The 20,567-nt window shown below is 47.0% G+C and overlaps 1 protein-coding gene across 9 annotated transcripts in view; it reads left to right on the forward strand.

Annotated features, from left to right (window-relative positions):
* The window catches only part of LOC112263470 (kinesin-like protein KIFC3), a 61,823-nt gene extending 41,526 nt beyond the window's left edge, over positions 1-20,297 (forward strand). For 6 of the 9 annotated variants that reach the window (XM_024439738.2, XM_024439731.2, XM_024439736.2 and 3 more), the window contains 19 exons: positions 1,093-1,128; positions 3,028-3,193; positions 3,493-3,662; positions 4,336-4,479; positions 4,670-4,951; positions 5,190-5,363; positions 5,710-5,796; positions 6,920-7,067; positions 7,321-7,563; positions 7,761-7,936; positions 9,661-9,765; positions 9,931-10,061; positions 14,660-14,783; positions 15,289-15,418; positions 15,570-15,799; positions 15,950-16,096; positions 17,579-17,705; positions 18,001-18,047; positions 18,577-20,297. In XM_024439738.2, the coding sequence (XP_024295506.1) occupies positions 1,093-1,128; positions 3,028-3,193; positions 3,493-3,662; positions 4,336-4,479; positions 4,670-4,951; positions 5,190-5,363; positions 5,710-5,796; positions 6,920-7,067; positions 7,321-7,563; positions 7,761-7,936; positions 9,661-9,765; positions 9,931-10,061; positions 14,660-14,783; positions 15,289-15,418; positions 15,570-15,799; positions 15,950-16,096; positions 17,579-17,705; positions 18,001-18,047; positions 18,577-18,585 (2,676 nt within the window). In that variant the 3' untranslated portion in view covers positions 18,586-20,297. The remainder of the gene's footprint in view (positions 1-1,092; positions 1,129-3,027; positions 3,194-3,492; positions 3,663-4,335; positions 4,480-4,669; positions 4,952-5,189; positions 5,364-5,709; positions 5,797-6,919; positions 7,068-7,320; positions 7,564-7,760; positions 7,937-9,660; positions 9,766-9,930; positions 10,062-14,659; positions 14,784-15,288; positions 15,419-15,569; positions 15,800-15,949; positions 16,097-17,578; positions 17,706-18,000; positions 18,048-18,576) is intronic. The other 3 variants (XM_024439732.2, XM_024439733.2, XM_024439734.2) reach the window with 3 other exon arrangements.
* The last annotated feature ends 270 nt before the right edge of the window (positions 20,298-20,567 follow it).

Here is a 20,567-nt window from a genome sequence, read left to right on the forward strand (position 1 = left end):
TGCCAAAACTAGTTGGTTAACGAGACATTTGTGGAGTGGTTGAAAAACGTGTTTTAACGACTCCAACCTAAGTGTATGTAAACTTCCGACTACAATTGTACATACACACACACACACACAGCATAGCTGTCATTATCCTGTACACTCTGTGTACTCTGCAGAACAGAAAATCTTGTGTGTCTGCATAGTATCCCTCCTGTGGTTTTATTTCATGTGTTCAGGATTGTGTTGCTTTGTCAGCATTTGGAATAACACAGGGTAGAGCACACACTGTTACAACAACACAGATCTTCGTTCAGGAGGGTGTAACGGACTGAATGTTGTATGTAGAAATGTCACAAATAGAGCAGACCTAATTTTATCACATGACTAAGAGGCATGTTGTTCGTACATTTCCATTGGAACGTTCCACATTGTTGTGCCCCACTGAGCACAGCACAGAGGGTTATACTACAAAAGCAGGATCAATGACTTAGCCAGCTATCTTGGATAAACATAAATAAGTACTGATTTTCTGGTTCATTAGGAAAGAAAAACTAAGATGTGTTTTTGGTTGTTAGGCATGTCTGATTGACCCATCTTTCTACAAAAGAAAAGTTATTTCAGAATGTTTAGGCAAGTTAGCTGGCTAAGTCATTGATCTGCGTTGTAGTATACCCCTAAGGTGTGGGTATTCTACACTGTTCTGCCCAGTGCCTCGTGATAAGCATCCTAATCTGCCCCTATGACTTGGATTTAGACTTGCGTTGACAGCACCCAGTGCTTTCATAAAGCTCACATCAGCACTTCATAAGATGACATTGGCGCCTCATAGCGACAGGTCTAATAGATTAAAGATGACAATGCGGTCCGTGCCTTTTTGACGCGTGGCTTTTAGGTAGACACGTGCGAACTTACACGCGTACACAAAAGGCAGTCTCTCTTCAACAAATCGTTGCATTTCCTCCATATTCCTCTTTCATTCATTGTTGTGCTGTTTCTCCTTTATCTCAACCGGCCATTTGTCATTGTCTTCCTCCAGCCCACTACACCTTTCATTGCTGTACATTCTCTCATTCCTTTCTCCTCCCCACATCCCGCTTTCCTTCACAGAAGGTGACCTGGTCCTGTTCCTGGACATCTGCCTATGTAATGTCCTCATTCGGTCTCTCTGCAGTCTCCAGCTGTATCTGTCTCCTCTCTCTCTCTCTCTCTCTCTCTCTCACTCTCTCTCTCTCTGTCTCTCTGTCTCTGTAATTAGTATTTTAGTTTCTTTAGTCTGATTTGTATGGCTGTAGGTGGTTTCAGTTGGTAGAGTAGCAGTTTCATCTCTGCATCTGAGTCTAGTTGTGAAGACCAGTGGTTTTCAAACCTTTTCTCAGGGACCACATGAAGTTCAATGTATTTGATCCATTCCAGAACTAGTACACAACTTATCATCAAACCCTTATTTAGGTGATTTTCACTCGCCGGCCAGTTTATTAGGTACACCCATCTCGTAACGGGTTGGACCCACCTTTGCTTCCAGAACAGCCTGAATTCTTCAGGGCATTGATTCTACAAGGTGTCAGAAATGTTCTACAGGGATTGCGTCACACAGCTCCTGCAGATTGGACAGCGGTACAGCCCATTCCATCTCATCCCGAAGATGCTCTATTGGGTTTGGTCAGCAACAATGTTCAGATACGCTGTGTGGTTCAATCGTTGCACAATTGGTATCAAGAGACCTAACGTGTGTCAGGAAAGCATTCCCCACACCAGTACACCGCCGACACCAGGCAGGGTGGGGTCAATGGACTCATGCTGCTTATGCCAAATCCTAACTCTGCCATCAGCAGGACACAACAGGAACTGGGATCCTTGGACAAGGAGCTGTTTTTCCACTCCTCAATTGTCCAGTGTTGGTGATGGCTTGCCCACTGGAGCTATTTCTTGTTTTTAGCTGACAGGAGTGGAACCTGGTGTGGTCGTCTGCTGCAATAGCCCATCCGTGACAAGTTGTGTGTTTCCCGAGATGCCTGTTCTGCACACCACTGTTGTACTGCACAGTTATTTGTCTGTTTGAGGCCCGCCTGTTAGCTTGCCCGATTCTTGCCATTCTCCTCTGACCCCTAAAATCAACAAGCTGTTTTCGCCCACAGAACTGCCGCTGACTGGATGTTTTTCGGCGGGCGGTTTCTGAGATACTGGATCTGCCGCGCCTGGGACCGACGATCATACCACGCTCCAAGTCGCTTTGGTCACTCGTTTCGCCCGTTCTAACGTTCAATCGAACAGTAACTTAATGCCTCGCTGCCTGTCTGCCTGCTTTATATAGCAAGTCACATCTGCCTGACTCACTGTCTGTAGGAGCGATCTTTTTTCGTAAACTGGGTGGTGTACTTAATAAACTGTCAGGTGAGTGCAAATGAGCTAGTTCGGGGCTATAACAAAATTGTGAAATGTCTGGGGGTCCCAGAGGAGATGTTTGAAAACCATCATATAGGGGTATATCCATATGAATTCAATCGCTTTTTGACAGCACCCCTTTTGACTTGAACGAAACCTTCCACACATATTTGGCCGTTGTAGAAGTGCTCAGTGACTTTTTGGACCTGAATGCCAAAACATTCAAGAGATAAAGGGGTGCTCAAAGTTGACCCATTTTGCATACCCCACCATACCATGAGACATCCATGTCTTCATCACTGAAAAAGATAATCGGTTGAGGTTTATGTAATTTAAAATCTTGCAAATGAGGTTGTCAAACTTTCATAATTTCCTGAAGATAATTTGTATAAAAAAATTTTTAAAAATCATTTTATTTCCTTTCAAGTCAATTATCTAAAAACGTGTCAATCAAAGGGGATGCTGTCAAAGTGCTTGCATTCAAATCGATTTACCTATAGACTGACTGGATAGGTCGGTTTTGATCAAACCTGTGAACATGGATGTTGTTATAAACTGACCAATCCACCTTTACGCCTCCTCGTTCCCTTGGGATTGTCCCGTTAACGACCTGTCTGGCTTCTAACCTGTGACCTTTGCCGCATGCGTGCGTGTGTCTAGACACTGCAGGAGAAAGTGTGCGAGTTCCAGGCGCGTCTGCGACGCCAGGAAGCCTCCCGGTGTCTGCAGCTGCAGAGGCCTCAGCAGAGTCACCAACAGAGTCTTCAGGAGAAGACGAGCCTCGTACACACGCTACCGGAGGAGCTGCACACAGCACTGCCCAGCGGTGAGAGAGGAACGGGTAGCTGGGGGGGACTGACTGATACAGACTGACTGATACATCCAATAATTACTGTGAAATGAATGACCCCGAATGGTCTCTTCGTGGTGTGTCTGTCAGGACGGTGTTCCCAGTACTGACACAAACCAGCCTGTCAGCAAGAAGAGGGCTGTGTGTCACGACTGTGACCGACTATCAATGCGCATTATCCACTGCTGTGGGGCTGGATGGCGTGTGTGTGTCTCGTTTTTAAATTCTGTGGGTGCGTGTATGTAATGTGTAATCACTGTGTGTGTGTGTTGCAGGTGTTCGGGTAGTGCAGAGGCTGGCTGAGCCACAGGAGCAGCAGCAGCACAGCAACTGTCTCATTCAGGAAGGAGAGCAGCTCATCGCAGCGCTGCGCACACAGGTGGGGGAGCTGGAGGAGAAGCTGCCAGACCAGACCCAGGAGGTGGAGAGACTGCGCTCGGGGGTGGTGAGTAGAAGAGAGAGAGAGAGAGAGGGGAATGGAGGAAACTCAGGAGGAGAGAGACTGGTGAGGGAGGAGGGATGGAAAAAGATAATGAGGGCAGAGCCCAGCTGGCCTACATTCTTGGGAAAGCCTAGGAAAGACGAGCTCAAGATAATTGACATATATTTTTCTTCCAGGTGTAAGATTGCACCGTGACACACTTCTGCTTCACAGGCATTCTAAGGTGTTGCATGTGAGTGTGTGTGAGAGGGGGAGGTCAGGGCGAGGGGGCAGGTACAATGGTATGTAGATGTGTATGTGTTCTTTTGTTTCACTGTCTCCTGATGTTTGTCCGGGGGGCAGATATTGAACAATAGTCAGAGAAAAAGTGCTTGTGCATTGCCCTGTGTGTGTGAATGAGCGTTAATTCCTTCCTGTGTATAATGATATCCCTCCGTGTGGTGCCTTTGTGAGTGTGATACTGACATGTGGGGCGGCAGGGTAGCCTAATTGTTAGAGCGGTGGACTTGTAACCAAAAGGTTGCAAGTTCAAATCCCTGAGCTACAAATCTGTCGTTCTGCCCTTGAACAGGCAGTTAATCCACTGTTCCTAGGCCGTCATTGAAAATAAGAATTTGTTCATAACTGACTTGCCTAGTCAAATAAAAGAAATGTGCTTGTTCCTCCTGTCCTGTAGGGGGCGACCGACCTGGAGAAGCACCTGGAGCTGCTGGTGGTCGAGAACGAGCGGCTGAAGCAGGAGCTGAAGGCATGCAAGACCTCACTGCTCCAGGAGGCTCCTCCACCGGCCTGCACAGCCACTGACTGCCCCCACAGCCAGGTACGGGTGGGCAAAATCAAGTGAGGGCAGAGGTTGTGAAAACCCATTATAGCTCTGCCTATAGCACTGTTTGTGTGTAGGGTACTGACACCCTGTGTGGCAAGGTATCTCGTTGGAAGTACCAGGCCAGAGAGCGAGTAGAGGCGGTGTTATAAGTGTGTGTGGTGTATTATATCTGCATGTTATATAGGATGTGGAGGCCCTGCGTGAGGAGGTGTCTCTCTGGGAGAGCCAGACCAGACCGAGGCAGAGGAGGCTGGCTGAGTTGGAGCAGCAGGTCTTGGAGAAGGCCAGCCGAGTGGAGACGCTCAGCCGACAGCTGGAGGAGTCCAAGCTCCATGCGGGGGAGATGCAGAGGCAACTGGAGGAGTCCAAGTGTCAGCAGGGGGAGGTGGAGCAGCAGCTGAGCGTCCGGCTCAGAGACTGTGAGGAGGAGCTAGCCAGACAGGCTGCCCGGACCCATCAGGTCAAGGTGAGGAATCGCCAAAAATGGTCCCATTTCAAACACAACCCCTCGCTAGCTCCTATGTTACTTAATGGTCCCTCACAGATCTGAAATGATAGGATGGGTAAGCTATATATGAGAGCATTTGCTGCTGAATTGTGTTCCCTGGTGATCTTACGATATCAATCTCTTTCTTCTGCTCCCCACCTTTCTTTCTCTCTCCTCCTACCTCATCTATCTCGCTCTCTCTATTCTCTCCGTCCAGTATGTGACTGAGATAGTGGAGGTGGAGTCGTCAGGGTCTCAGCAGGCGGTAACCGAGGCCCAGGCCAAGAGCGCCGCCCTGCAGGAGCAGCTATCACTGCAGAGACAGCTGCTCCGAGAGCTGGAGACACAGCTGCATGAGTCCCAGAGGACCAGCACCCAGCTCCGAGCTCAGGTACACACATAAGGAGATGCACATGTACACAGACGCACATACACAACCTTCTAACAACACGCACATACTACTCTCACACACGCATAACCCTCTGTGCCCCTTCCTAATCCCATTAGCTCCTTCACCAGTTGGTCTTTGATATTTCTCAAGTTCTCCTCGTTCCTCCCCCTGGTACAAGCATTGATACAATCCAACTCACCCCCTTGTAGATTGTGATGGTACGGTCCTTCATAAAAACGCCATTCCCTCCCAGTAGAGGTGACTGGTTCGACCCTTGTCCCATCCCCTCCCCTGTAGTGGCATGGGCCGTGTTAACCCCTCTCTCTTCGCTTACGTTTGGTTTCAGCTGCGTGCGGACCGCAGCCGTATCTGCGGCCTGCTCTCCAAGGCCGTCGGAAGGGGCAATGGCGAGATCATTTGCAGGTTATCTAAGGTTGGCCCCCCTTGATAGGCCCCTCCATAGTGCTTCCTGTTTTGTCACTACATCACTTCCTGTGTCTCAGGCACCCTGCTCCCCAAACTCTGCCCATCTGTGTTGTTTCAACCCCCACCAAAAACCTGTGCTGGAGTGACACACATAAACTTTACCCTAAATCTGTTCAAGGGTCCTCCACTCCTGTATTGGGGTGCAGTGTATGGTTGTTTTTGATGAGCTTTTAGCTGTAATGATAGTTGCATCACTGCCTGGTACGGCAACTGCTCGGCCTCCGACCGCAAGGCACTGCAGAGGGTAGTGCGTACGGCCCAGTACATCACTGGGGCCAAGCTTCCCGCCATCCAGGACCTCTATACCAGGCGGTGTCAGAGGAAGGCCCTAAAAATTGTCAGACTGTTCCCTCTGTTACTGCACATCAAGCGGTACCAGAGATCCAAGTCTAGGTCCAAAAGGCTTAAGACTTAAGACTCCAAGCCATAAGACTCCTGAACAGCTGGTCAAAGGGCTATCCAGACCCCTCTTTTACGCTGCTGCTACTCTCTGTTTATTATCTATGCATAGCCACTTTAACTCTACATACATGTACATATTACCTCGACTAACCGATGCCTCCGCACATTGACTCTGTACCGGTACCCCTTGTATATAGCCTCGCTATTATTATTTTGCTGCTGCTGTTTAATTATTTGTTACTATTATTTTCAATTTTTTTTACTTAACACTTTTTTCTTAACTTCTTAAAGCATTGTTGGTTAAGGGCTTTTAAGCATTTCCCTGAAAGGTCTGCACCTGTTGTACTCGGCGCATGTGACAAATACAATTTGATTTGATTAATGTGTCCTGTAGCTGAGAAGAAGCAAACCCATGGTTTTGCTGGGAGCTAACTTTTAATTAGTTATTAGTTATAGGCTTCAGATTTTAGCAAAGATGTTAAGGGGCATTTGAAGCCCTTAGTTCAAATGCCCTGGTAGCTATTAGATCTGAGTTCCCGTGCTGTTAGCTTTTATGCTAGCTTTTAGCTACAGGTAGACCACCAAACACGCTCCAGTCCCCACCCAGACCAGTGTGGTGTGTTGGTACTGTCCCAAGATCTACTCTAACCTCTCTCTGTCACCTGTAGATCCTGGTGTACGAGGGGGAGATGGAGCGGGCCCAGGGCCAGTTGGAGGCTGAAATGCAGAACCTGGAGGAAGAGAAGAACAGGGTGATCGAAGAGGCCTTCATCAGGGCTGAAAGTGAGATGAAGGCCGTGCATGAGAACCTGGCAGGTAAGCCGTACATTTAGGACTATGCATGTTTTTTTGTATTTGTGAGTATGCACATTGCAGTTCCGGACGGTATTCATTAGGGCACACCGTAGCGAAACATTCTCCATCAAAAAAAGTACATGTGTTCCTTACTGGACAACTTCAGGTTTTATTTGATTTTGTTGTCCTTCCTAATGAATATGACCCAGGAGTGTTTGTGTGCTCTTGTTTTATTCACTGTTGTAACAAAATGTGTGTCCCTCCCTGTCCCCAGGTGTGCGTATGAACCTTTTGACGCTTCAGCCAGCCCTGCGTACTCTCACCTGTGACTACAACTGTCTGAAGAGGCAGGTTCAGGACTTCCCCTTCATGCTGGACAAGGCCATGACCGAGGCCAAGCAGGAGATCTGCCAGGTGATAGGTGAGGTGAGCAGTGCCAACCAAGAGCTGCTGAGGAAGTACAAGAGAGAGATGAACCTGAGGAAGAAATGCCACAACGAGTTGGTGCGCCTCAAAGGTACGACCCCTTGACCGTGCATTCTGAGAGGTGTGTGTATGTGTGTGTCTGTTCGTACTAGCTAGTGTATAGTGTGTACATTCCACAGGTGCATCTGTGTACATAACAGATTCAATTCTGTTCAAAAGCAGTGGATCTTTGCATTTGTTGTCCCAAAACAGTATTGTAATTTGTCTCCTCTTGCCTTCACTTCCCAGGTAACATCAGGGTGTTCTGTCGGGTGCGGCCGGTGTGCCGGGGGGAGCATGATTCTGCCGAAAACATGGTCAGCTTTGACCCAGATGACGATGCCCTTCTCTACCTCTCCAACAAGGGCAAACTGATGACATTTGAACTGGACAAGGTGTTCCACCCTCAGGCCACGCAGGAAGGGGTCAGTAGAACGTCATGACTTGGAGTACATCTCAATAGTCTCAGTGTCTTCCTTGCCTTCATCTTTGCCGATCAGAAAATGCACAACAGGTAAAAGCAACATGTGTTTCAACTCAAACTATAACCGTCACATGCGCCGAATACAAGTGTAGATCTTACCGTGAAGAAGCGTAAGAAAATATTGACCAAATAAACTGAAGTAAAAAATAATAAAAAGTAACACAATAAAATAACAATAACGAGGCTATATACAGGGGGTACCGAGTCAATGTGCGGGGGTACAGGTTAGTTAGTACGGCAAGTAGAAGCAGTGTACAAAACAAATGGAGCGGGGGGGGCTCAATGTAAATAGTCCGGTGTCCATTTGATTAATTGTTCAGCAGTCAACGGGCTTTGGGGTAGAAGCTGTTAACCTCTCTGGTACCAGTGGGACGTTAGCGTTCCACCTCGACAACAGCAAGTGAAATTGCAGGGCGCCAAATTCAAAACAGAAATCCCATAATTTCGCCTGCCATATCAGTTCTGTTATACACAGACATTATTTTAACAGTTTTAGAAACTGTGTTTTCTATCCAAATCTACTAACTATATGCATATCCTAGCTTCTGGGCCTGAGTAACAGGCAGTTTAATTTGGGCATGCTTTTCATCCAAAATTTGGAATGATGCCCCCAACCCTAGTGAAGTTAAGGAGTCTCCTGGGCCGAGACTTGGCGCTCCAGTACCACTAGCCGTGCGGTAGCATAGAAAACAGTCAATGACTGGAGTCTCAGACAATTTTTGGGGCTTTCCTCTGACACCGCCTATATATAGGTCCTGGATGGCAAGAAGCTTGGCCCCAGTGATGTTCTGGGCGGTACGCGCTACCCTCTGTAGCACGTTACGGTCAGATGCAGAGCAATTGCCATGCCAGGCGGCGATGCAACCGGTCAGGATGCTCTCGACGGTGCAGCTGTAGAACTTTTTGAGGATCTGGTGACCCATGCCAAATCTTTTCAGTCTCCTGAGGGGGAAAAGGTGTTGTCGTGCCCTCTTCACGACTGTCTTGGTGTGTTTGTACCATGATAGTTCGTTGGTGACGTGGACACAAAGGAGCTTGAAACTCTCAACCCGCTCCCCTACATCCCCGTCGATATCAATGGGTCCTTTTCCTGTAGTCCAAGATCAGCTCCTTTGTCTTGCTCACATTGAGGGAGAGGTTGTTGTCCTGGCACCACACTGCTAGGTCTCTGATCTCCTCCCTATAGGCTGTCTCATCATTGTCAGTGATCAGGCCTACCCCTGTTGCGTCGTCAGCAAACTTAATGATGGTTTTGGAGTTGTTTGGCCACGCAGTCGTGGGTGAGCAGGTAGTACAGGAGGGGACTAAGTACACACCCCTGAGGGGCCCCAGTGTTGAGGATCAGCGTGGCTTATGTTGACTACAGATCCAGTTGCAGATGGAGGTGTTTAGCCCCAGGGTCCTTAGCTTAATGATGCCCTTCGTGGGCACTATGGTGTTGAACGCTGAGCTGTAGTCAATGAACAGCGTTCTCACATAGGTTTTCCTTTTGTCCAGGTGGGAAAGGGCAGTGTGCAAATATGAAGGTAATAACATGAGAGGAATCCCCTTTAGATTATCGAGATACACCACAAGGATGTTGCGATCTCTCTATATTCTAATGGTTTACTGTCACCAATCACAGCAGCTGTCATCCTAACTGTCCCTCTCTGATTGGCTAACCAGGTGTTCCAGGAGGTCCAGTCCCTGGTGACATCCTGTATTGATGGCTTTAACGTATGCATCTTCGCCTACGGACAGACAGGCTCAGGAAAGACCTACACCATGGAGGTATTTGCTGCTAATACACACACACACACACACATACACTTACTTTCGCTCTCACTCCGTCTCTCTCATGGCTACAGGAGATAAATTAAGGATGAAAGAGAAATTAAGAGATGTGTTGTAGTGGTTGTTAATAGCAAATGTTTTGTCTGTCCTTTTTTTCTTTAGGGTGTGGCCAAGGACCCAGGTATTAACCAGAGGGCTCTCAGACTGCTGTTCTCTGAGGTGACTGAGAAAGCGCCCGACTGGGACTTCAAGATCACTGTTAGCATGGTGGAGATCTACAACGAAACCCTACGGTGAGAGGACACACACACACACACACAAATCGGTATAAGGTCGGACAGGGTGAGTGGGTTTGGATTTGAGCGCAGGTGCGGCCTTGCCTCAGGTCACGTAATGACAGAGTTGAAGCAAGCAGTGTTGCCAGTGAATTTTCAAGGGAAGTTGCAGGTCGATTTGTTGCTAAATGGCGTTGTGATGTCATTATGTAATAACGTAACACTGCGTCATTACGAATAATACACAATAACGTTACTCAAATTGACTGGCCATGTCGGCGAAAAATATGATTCGTTTAGATTTAGATTTGCTAATAAACAAATTTAGAGCTTGTTTATCCAGCTCTCTCCAGGTTGTTGTGCCGTAGCTGCTCAATGGTTTCCTCCAGATATATTGCCACTGTTCTCGCTCACACTGCAGTGCACACTGCCACCATCAGCTCTGTGTCTCCGCCAGTTCCAGAAAGTCCACTCCTTGCTTACGTACTGTAAATATGATGAATCATAGATTGGCAAGGAAATCCTCTTCATCTTCACTGTCCAAATGCATTAAGACGCAGCTGGAACCAGCAGAAGAGGATGGGAGTGGCCTTAAAGCTGTACGCTGCTGTGGTGCCAAACTGTTGCAGAACTTCACTTGGTAGTTTATGCAGGTATAACAGGTATCTCCAGCCAGCTTCAGACCGCACCGGGAGTATGGAGTTGAGAGCGTGCAATGACATTCTATTTCTTAACTTTGACTTGACCACTCTCATTTGGCTGAACAGCTGTTCAACCTCTGCATTTGAATGTTGCAATGAGAGGGCAGCGTGTGCAGCTTTGCACAGTTCTTCATAAGGATTTGACCCGGGAAGAGTCCGTGTAGATATTCACTTCACTCCAAAACTCGACTGTGTTTTCAGTTGAGTCCCACCTAAACAGATGGATGTTTCTCCATTGGGAAACAATTCTATCATTTGTTTGTGGCTGGTACCCCAGTAGCTCAGCTACTCTAATAATTTCAGTGGTGCCTTTATTGTGCTTTAGCGTTTCCTTAACACTGAACAAGGCCATGTTTTGCAAGGCGTCTACGTTGTCTGGGAGCTTTGCTTGCAGCTCCTTGCTGAAAGCAACAATGTAGTTGATGATGCACGGTCTCCGAATGACCTTTTCGTCTTGACCCCGCCCTGTGCAACTGGGTACTGGACTTCCTGATGGACTGCCCCCAGGTGGTGAGGGTAGGTAACATCTCCACCCCACTGATCCTCAACACTGGGGCCCCACAAGGGTGCGTTCTGAGCCCTCTCCTGTACTCCCTGTTCACCCACGACTACGTGGCCATGCACGCCTCCAACTCAATTATCAAGTTTGCGGATGACACTACAGTGGTAGGCTTGATTACCAACAACGACGAGACGGCCTACAGGGAGGAGGTGAGGGCCCTCGGAGTGTGGTGTCAGGAAAATGACCTCAAACTCAACGTCAACAAAACAAAGGAGATGATTGTGGACTTCAGGAAACAGCAGAGGGAGCACCCCCTATCCACATCGACGGGAGCGTAGTGGAGAGGGTAGTAACTTTTAAGTTCCTTGGCATACACATCACGGAAAAACTGAATTGGTCCACCCACACAGACAGCATTGTGAAGAAGGAGCAGCAGCGCCTCTTCAACCTCAGGAGGCTGAAGAAATTTGGATTGTCACCAAAAGTACTCACAAACTTCTACAGATGCACAATCAAGAGGATCCTGTCGTGCTGTATCACCGCCTGGTACGGCAACTGCTCCGCCCACAACCGTAAGGCTCTCCAGAGGGTAGTGAGGTCTGCCCAACGCATCACCGGGGTCAAACTACCTGCCCTCCAGGACACCTACACCACCCGATGTCACAGGAAGGCCATAAAGATCATCAAGGACAACAACCACCCGAGCCACTGCCTGTTCACCCTGCTATCATCCAGAAGGCGAGGTCAGTACAGGTGCATCAAAGCAGGGACCGAGAGACTGAAAAACAGCTTCTATCTCAAGGCCATCAGACCGTTAAACAGCCACCACTAACATTGAGTGGCTGCTGCCAACACACTGACTCAAATCCAGCCACTTTAATGATGGAAATTGATGTAAAAATATACCACTAGCCACTTAAAACAATGCTACTTAATATAATGTTTACATACCCTACATTACTCATCTCATATGTATATACTGTACTCGATACCATCTACTGCATCTTGCCTATGCCCATCTTTACCATCACTCATTCATATATCTTTATGTACATATTCTTTATCCCTTTACACTTGTGTGTATAAGGTAGTAGTTTTGGAATTGTTAGGTTAGATTACTCGTTGGTTATTACTGCATTGTCGGAACTAGAAGCACAAGCATTTCGCTACACTCGCATTAACATCTGCTAACCATGTGTATGTGACAAATAAAATTTGATTTGATTTGGTGATGGACTGAGATGTCTATCAATGGCATCCTTCAGGACATCCATCTTTGCCATAGGGTTGACTACTCAGCTGCAAATTGATGTTAAGAGGTGTACCAGATTGTCCAAAAGCTTGACAGGATCTGTTTGCTCTCCCTCAACTGACTTCACTGCGACTTGTAAGTCGGACAGGATTGATTTCAAGAATGTCAGGTACACATAGTTGGTCTTGTCCATGTACATGGCGTGGAGCACATCCGCCATTTTGCAACTCTCACTGACATTGGTCAGCTCAAAGTGGAGTTTCAGTTCTTCGCACTGGCTCAATATACGAGTTACCGCAGGCTCAATCGGTGATCTGCTGGGTTTTCTGGCCACAATTAATGGTGGCATACACTGCTTTGTACGATTTGTTTCCCCGTTTTGGGGGAAATGGAAAACCAATTGTAGGTTTCCCTGATTTTTAAGTACTCAACACTCCTAGGGATGGTTTCTTTGCTGCACTGACAGCCAATTGTAAAGACTGGCACACACAGCGGGTGAGTACCAAATTGGGCAATGCACATTCTTCCTTTAAAATCTTGTGCACCCCCGTTGTGCACCCCAGTCATCACGGACAATACCCTGAAGATTCTCTTTTTTTTAAGGTTACACTTCTCAAGAAACTCAACAACCGCCTTTGCTATTGATCTGGCATCGCCCCCCCCTCCAATTCAACCAGCCCGAGCAATGTGGACACAACGGTTCCTTTTTTAGCACTGAAATACCGAATCGCCACACCCAGGTATTTAGAGACACTGACATCAGTGGACTCAAAAGGAGACTGAACTTCTCATTCCCCACATCTGATGTTACCCTTTTGAGAAAATATGGAGCCAGTACTCGCCTAATCATTTCTGTGCACTTGGTGCGGTGTATTTGGAAGTTTGTTGCTGCCACAGAATCTGAAAAGGCAGCTTTGCAAGCCATACCTAAATGGTGGCATGCTAGCAGCGAACAATGCTCTGCAATGGCCAATGGCCATAGTAGCTTCTGCACTTTTGCAGTTATCCACTTTCTTAACCAACTGTGGTAATGTAGACTGTGTTGCAGGGTTGTACGGTTTTGATTAATTTATATGCTTTGCTGTTGCAAATGTCATACCTTTTTGCAAAGCATATTTGCAGTATGCACATTATGCCCGACAATCATCCCCAATTACTGGCTTCAGCCACCCTTTAAATTCAGGTACAGACTCCCATTCTTTTCTGTACGTCTGGCTGTACAGTTTTGATTGAGACATGTTGATTGATGTTGTAAGTTCTGTTCAAGGTCAAACATTCGTGACCAACTACATTCGTTGGGTTTGTCTTGTCGACCGCATAGTCCTGCTGCTGCAGTCAGCCAACAATGATTTGCAATTTGCTGAAATTGCTGCTGGCCTGCAGCTGCCTGTGCACGAGCTGACAGGCAAAAAAACAACAACTACTTTCTCTGTCATTTTAGAGGGAAAATGCGTGCATCTTAGCGTTTGAGTCACTTTTCAAAGTTGCTAAAAGTTCCAAATACATTTTTAAAAATAGCTCAATTTGTTGCTAAGTGCTTTTTGGAAAAAGAAAAAGTTGCCAGGGTAGTCTGAAAAGTTGCTAAATCTAGCAACAAAATTGTTCAATTGTCATCACTGGAAGCAAGGGGTCACGTAGTTACAGTACTTACCTTTATGAGAAGGCTTTTTAAGATCACGGCCGACGCGTTATTTCATTGTCATTTAGACCTAAGCTGTCGTTTGACACAGTTCCTGTGTGCGTGTGTGTAAGCAATTCGAGCGCATGGGCCAGCAGTAAAATAAAAGTGGATTATATTTCATGTCCTTGGTTCATCTGTTTTCCACGAGCTCTTCTCCTCCCTCCCTCCCTCTGTTGCATAATCTCTGAACATCTGTGTGTCCTTTCTGCCAAAGCGGGATGGCAGGACTCACCGCAGAAAGATAATTGGAGGGGTGGAATGTCATAACGCATGAAAGAAGCGATTTTTGGCCCCACTTTGTTAATTTGAGCTATCTAGTCACCCGTCTATCTTTCTATCTGCCAAATGTTGGGGGATATCATAGGACAAATATCATATTATGGCACCATACACCCAAAGTAGTGCCGTATGCATATCATATTAAGATTTTTTTATTTGAGTGGGACAATCTTTGCGACTGTGCGTTGCCGTTTCCTGTAGGAACCTTTTGGGGGACAACCAGGGGGAGAAGCTGGACATTAAGATGAATCCAGATGGTAGCGGTCAGCTCTATGTGCCGGGCCTCACGGAGTTCACTGTCCAGAGCCCTGAGGACATCAACAGGGTGAGACCACCATTCTACCACTGCCACTTATACTATGCCTGCCACAGGACATTGGGTTAGTGGGGTAGTTAGTGTGCTCTGATCTGCAATCAATGAATCACATTTTGTTCATATGGTGTTACTTACCAGTCACAAAGTGCCAAATGGTATTCCTGGCCTAAACCGCAAAGCAATACTTTTCCTTAGTAGTGTTTTCCAAATAAATTCAAGTGTAGAGAAAGCTGTTTTTTGGGCGTTGTTTACAATCATGCGTCAGTTAATAAGATGGCTCCCACGGTTCTTTAGGCCTGAGGCTGAGTTCTCATCCTGAAATATCTGTCAGAGCTCTTGTGTTCCCTGAACCAGTAGAATGTGCCCGAGCCTGGGTTTGCCTCTAGTCTACAGATTAGTTTGTGTTAATGATTCAAATCTGCTCCTGTGTGTGTGTTCTGCCATATGCGTGAATGTGCAGTTGACAGAGTAGTTATTCACTTCCTATGACCCCTGACCTGTGCTCTCTGTGTAGGTGTTTGAGCTGGGTCACATGAACAGGGCCACAGCCTGCACCAATCTGAACGAACACAGCTCCCGCTCTCACGCCCTCCTCATCATCACCGTAGCAGGCGTCAACTTCTCCACCGGGCACCGCACTCAAGGTGTACACACACACACACACACACACACACACACACAATTCCTGTACCGGACATCGCACGCACACACACACACACACACACACACAGACAGACAGACAGACAGACAGACAGACAGTCATTCAGGATTTTATCTCTGTACACCCTCTACTAGGTAAACTGAACCTGGTTGACCTGGCTGGCTCAGAGCGGATTGCTAAGTCCGGGGCAGAGGGCAGCCGCCTGCGAGAGGCCCAGTGCATCAATAAGTCCCTGTCGGCCCTGGGTGACGTCATCAATGCGCTGCGGAGCCGACACTCCCACGTGCCCTTCAGGAACTCCCGGCTCACCTACCTGCTGTCTGACTCACTGAGCGGGGACAGCAAGACCCTGATGATGGTGCAGGTGAGAGGGGGAGGGGTACAGGAGGGAGAGAGAGGGATTGGGGAGAGAGGGGTGGGGGTGTAAGGGGTTACAAATGAAATGTGTATATTAGCCTATAATAAAACCATCAATGCTACCCTTCAGGCTAATATCAGAAGGTATTTGCTCTAGGTGTCTCCCCTGGTCTGTAACATGAGTGAGTCGGTGTGCTCTCTGAAGTTTGCCCAGCGGGTTCGGACCATCGAGCTGGGCAACGCCACCAGGAGACAGTGGGAGAACTCCTCCACCACCTCCTCGCCCACCCACGACAGCGTGGAGGTAACCTGCACACACACACACACCCTGGAGAGAGTGAGGGACGCACTCACAAATGAAATCTCACACGTGTGCTAGGTCAGCCCAGGCCTTACATCAATCCTTCCCCAGGTCACTGAGCCTAATCTGGGGCATCAGGTTTCATTCTGTCCCTCTGCCCTTAATGATCCAAGTCGGGATGAGGTTAGGCGGAGCTGAACACAAAGCAGTTGTTTTATGAAAATCACTTTCTAGTAAAGAAGATGTAGTTGACTTAGGATGTTTGAAAAGGTTCTCTCCAAAAGCCTCTGGGTCGTGTCATTTCATTTTAGCACGACGTGACAGCCACCGTCTCAGATTATTCTGAAATAGTTTCTGTTAGAAACGGATAAGAGTAGCATTTTGGCAACGTTATTTTTGTTGAAATATAATTTGATAACTGAAAAATTAAGGTAATTGATCTCACCCAAATTGGCCATATACATTTTTAGGATTCATATAATATTCAATAAATATAGTACCTAACATCCGATTTAGACCCCCCCCAACGCCCAAACCCAACAACGAGTATACAGTATCAATTCTCTGTTTGACAAATAGTATTGAGCTGCGGCTCGGCATATTGTTTATTCATCCTATGTAATATATTCTCAGTGAAGTTGGTGGATAAACCCGTTCAGATAAATTAGTGATTGAAGTTATGTCCCATTCTACATCTTCATATTACCCCGTTCTGACCACTAAATGGTGCATAGATTTTACACGTTCAGGAAAGGTGATGAAAATGGTCTTTATTATGGACCATTCCTGGTGACCACTTAGTTATGAATAGCTATGCACTTTGTTCACTTAGGAGATCATTTCAACAGGCGCAGCACTGCTTTCATCAGATGAAAACTGCCGAGGTAATGCCAGACAGAGCCTGCACTCAAATGCATAATAGATGCATCCAGTCTGGGTTTGAGAAGTGTTTACACCTGGATAGAAAGTGGAACTTGCGAGCTTTGCAGCAGGGTCGTTCCGTTTCATTTCAGCAAGCCATGACACCCACCATCTCAGATTGTTCTGGCACCATCTAGTGGTCAGAACATGGTAATGTCAGGTGTCAGCATTTTATTTTCATTCATTTTGGAGTAGAATGTCCTTTTTAAAAAGTCACCAGAACTTCTACATACAAATTATCTCGGGGAACACCCCGAACCCACTAAGCAGGCGGACTGGAACCAGTCAAATTCGCATGTAAGTTATCCTCTTTCCCTAAAAGCATGATGGTCATGACTTTCTTACATGAGATGAGAGATTAACTTGGCCCCAGACAATCGATCTGAGATCGATTTAAGTTTCAGTCATGGGATTTTGCTTTAACCCCCGACTGCAGTAGATGAGCGCGAAATGGAGAAACAATCGTAATCTAGTTAGACAGGATCCTTAGCGGAATGGGGTTGAATAAGGAACTTGGAACTTTGATATTGATATTTCTGTCATTGAACTTTGACCTTTCTGCAGCTGGACTCTCCCCCGGTGACTCCCGCGCCCCTCCCTATCTCCCGGGCCAGCAGTGCCGGCTCCACCCTCTCCGCCTCCTCCAAAACCCCCACCACACGACGGAGGTCTCAGTCCCAGCTCTCTGCAGGTAAATGTATATACACACACACACACACACACACCCCTTAGTCCCATGTCTCAACAGGTACACATGCCTCTCTGTCACCAAGAACCCTGGCATCCATCAATATGCAACAACGATAATGTGCACACCCCCCATACACACACACACACACCACCTTATGCCACCATTATTGGGATGATGAAAAATATATACACAATATAAAAAATAAAGAAAGTGAACTCAAGTGAGGTCTGAATGGTCAGGGTGAATCCATTCACTCCTGTGTCCTGATCCTCTGGTCTGATTGGTTGGTTTGCAGACAGGCTGTTAGGCAGAGCCAGCCCATTGGTGGGGGACGGTGGGCAGGTAGGTGGGGTTTATGCTGATTGGTCGCTTGGCATGGAAAGTAAATGCTCAGCATGGCATGGTGCCCTGTGCCCACCCGTGTCACCTGGTCAATGCCCACCTATCTAACACGCCCCGCCTCTAACCCCAGGAAGTAGTGTGTGCGACTGTAAACTTTTTGTGTGGGTCTTGACCCTTGTCTCTCTGTGTGTGTGTGTGTGTGAGAGACTCCAAGCTTTGTTTGTCCATCTGCAGATTCATGTGTGTGTGGGTGAAGGTGTCCATACATGTCTGTGGCTGTCTGGCAGTCTGTGATTTTGTCTGACTGACGGTCTGAATGCAGTTCTTATCTGTGTGATCTGTATATTGTATGATGTGAGGGTGTTTTGTGTATATGGATTTGTTGTGGGTGTGTGGAATCTGTGGATATATCACCTCTTCCTCTCCCCCATCTGTGCTGCTCTCTGGCTGGGTTGTAGTGAGACGTTATTAACACAGGGACACCACTCCCCACTATTCAGTTTCCTAAACCTATTACTCTTCCCTACAGGACGATTGAAACTGTCTGTCTGAAGGCTCCAATGGATCCGGACCCTGACCCAGTCAGCCATTGGGCCTTCTGAACAGGAGGGTGTTAACCAGCACCGTGACCCACCAATAGGTTGTTCCCAAAGCAGAGAGTTTCTATCTCCTTCTGCTGATCTCACTCAGCCAATGGGTGAGAGAAACTGGACTAGACAAATTATCAGATTGAGAGGATGGTGACATTTCATTTATTGAGCTGTTTGAACAGCAGAGGGATGAAGAGGGGGATACGAACTTTGACCCTCGTGGAAGGCCCATACCAAGACTCTGTCCCGATGCTCTAAAATGGCCTCCAAGTCTCCTTTTCTTCATTACCACTGATAGCTGACAGGAATGGATAGGTGTTAATTTTAGCCAGGACTGTTGTACAGCCCCCCATATCTTAACTACGTGTCCTCGTTTATACCCCTCAAGGAACACAACACCCCAGACTGCAAGACACACCTGTCTGTCTTCCACACCTGACTAGGGGCCAAAGTGGAGGAGCACCTGAGAGTAACACAGGCCCCTGTCCTAAAAACAACTCTCATTAAAAAAAAACTATACTCCTCACAGCCCAGAACAACTCCACCACACCTTCACCTTTGACCCTTCAACTGGGCCTGTGATCTATTCTCCCATTGGCCAATGTATTGTCGGCCCCTCACAATAATGCCACACCCACACCCTTAGTGCTAACCAATCCCTTCGTCCCATGATCCACTAACAGTATAGCCCTTTCAATCACAGTATTTCTGGGTAAAAATGCACTTTAAACAAGGCTGATACCTTCTTGATGTGTTTTAGAACAATGCTCCAGTTACGGATTATGATAATATGCATATACAGTATATATCTGTGTTTGAGATTTTTTTTTTTTATCCCTTTAGACTCCATTGTGGGTTTTTTTTGGGGGGGGGGTTACAAGGTCTCCTGGTCTCCTTCCACACTTTCTCCCCCTCATCCAATCAGGGTACTCTACAGATATGGAGCTGGGCTTCTTTTGCCCTGTAGGACGCAAGCAATAAGAGACGTGAGTGCAGAGAGCGTTTAACTTCCTGTGTAGCCGTTTGTGTTTTAGATTAGATTTCTCCAGGGCAATACAGAGCAGCCACTGCATGGAAACGTTCATGTTGTCGTGTTTCTTGTACCGAGTGAATAAAGCTAGACGATTCAAACTCCCTGCCAGACAGGAAATGCCATTCCTGTTATTGGATGCTGCCTGTTGAAGTTGCCCAGAGGCACAGATCTAGGATTAGTTTCTTCTACCCAAATTCTAAAGTTATCCAATAGGGACACAACACAAAACTGACCCTAGATCTGCATCCAAGACAGCTTAAATCCTACTCCCTATGGCTGACCACAAGCAACCAATGACAACAGATCGCCTCACGGAACAGACACTGCTGCCCCTGAGGGAGTGATCAAGCTTGTGAACTGTATTTGAAAATGCATTGTGTAAATAGGAATGCTTTGTACATTTGATCAGCTGATCAATACATATCAGCTAATTGACCGTGTGTCTTCAATGTTAAACCAATGTTCCCTCCAATACCAGGATGTCCGAGGAACATTGAGGACACGCTGCATCGTGTTGGTTGTTGATGGATATCTCTACTTGCTTTTGTCTTTGTTGTTGTGGAAACCTTCTGCGGCAGTCTTGATTTTGTACACCCTTTTTTAATAAACACTCAATACGAAATTAAACTTGGCTGTCCCTAACAGATGTTTGTTGAAATATCCTGCCTTCTAGTGGTTATATCTTTCGTCACCGTTTATTAAATGGTAGGTTGTATTACATCTACCCGGGACAATGCTCTTTGACCAACTGGTTCAGGATGGTTGCAGCCATTGAGTTGTATAGAGCAGGAGTTCCCAAACTTTTTCACTAGGCCCCCCGCAAGCGCAGTCACCTCGTCTATTTGGGGACAAGCACTGTTCACACCTCGTTGGTTTTGAGGTTTAAAGCTTATTTCC

The sequence above is a fragment of the Oncorhynchus tshawytscha genome, linkage group LG12 (assembly GCF_018296145.1).
Source record: "Oncorhynchus tshawytscha isolate Ot180627B linkage group LG12, Otsh_v2.0, whole genome shotgun sequence".
Lineage (NCBI taxonomy): Eukaryota > Metazoa > Chordata > Actinopteri > Salmoniformes > Salmonidae > Oncorhynchus > Oncorhynchus tshawytscha.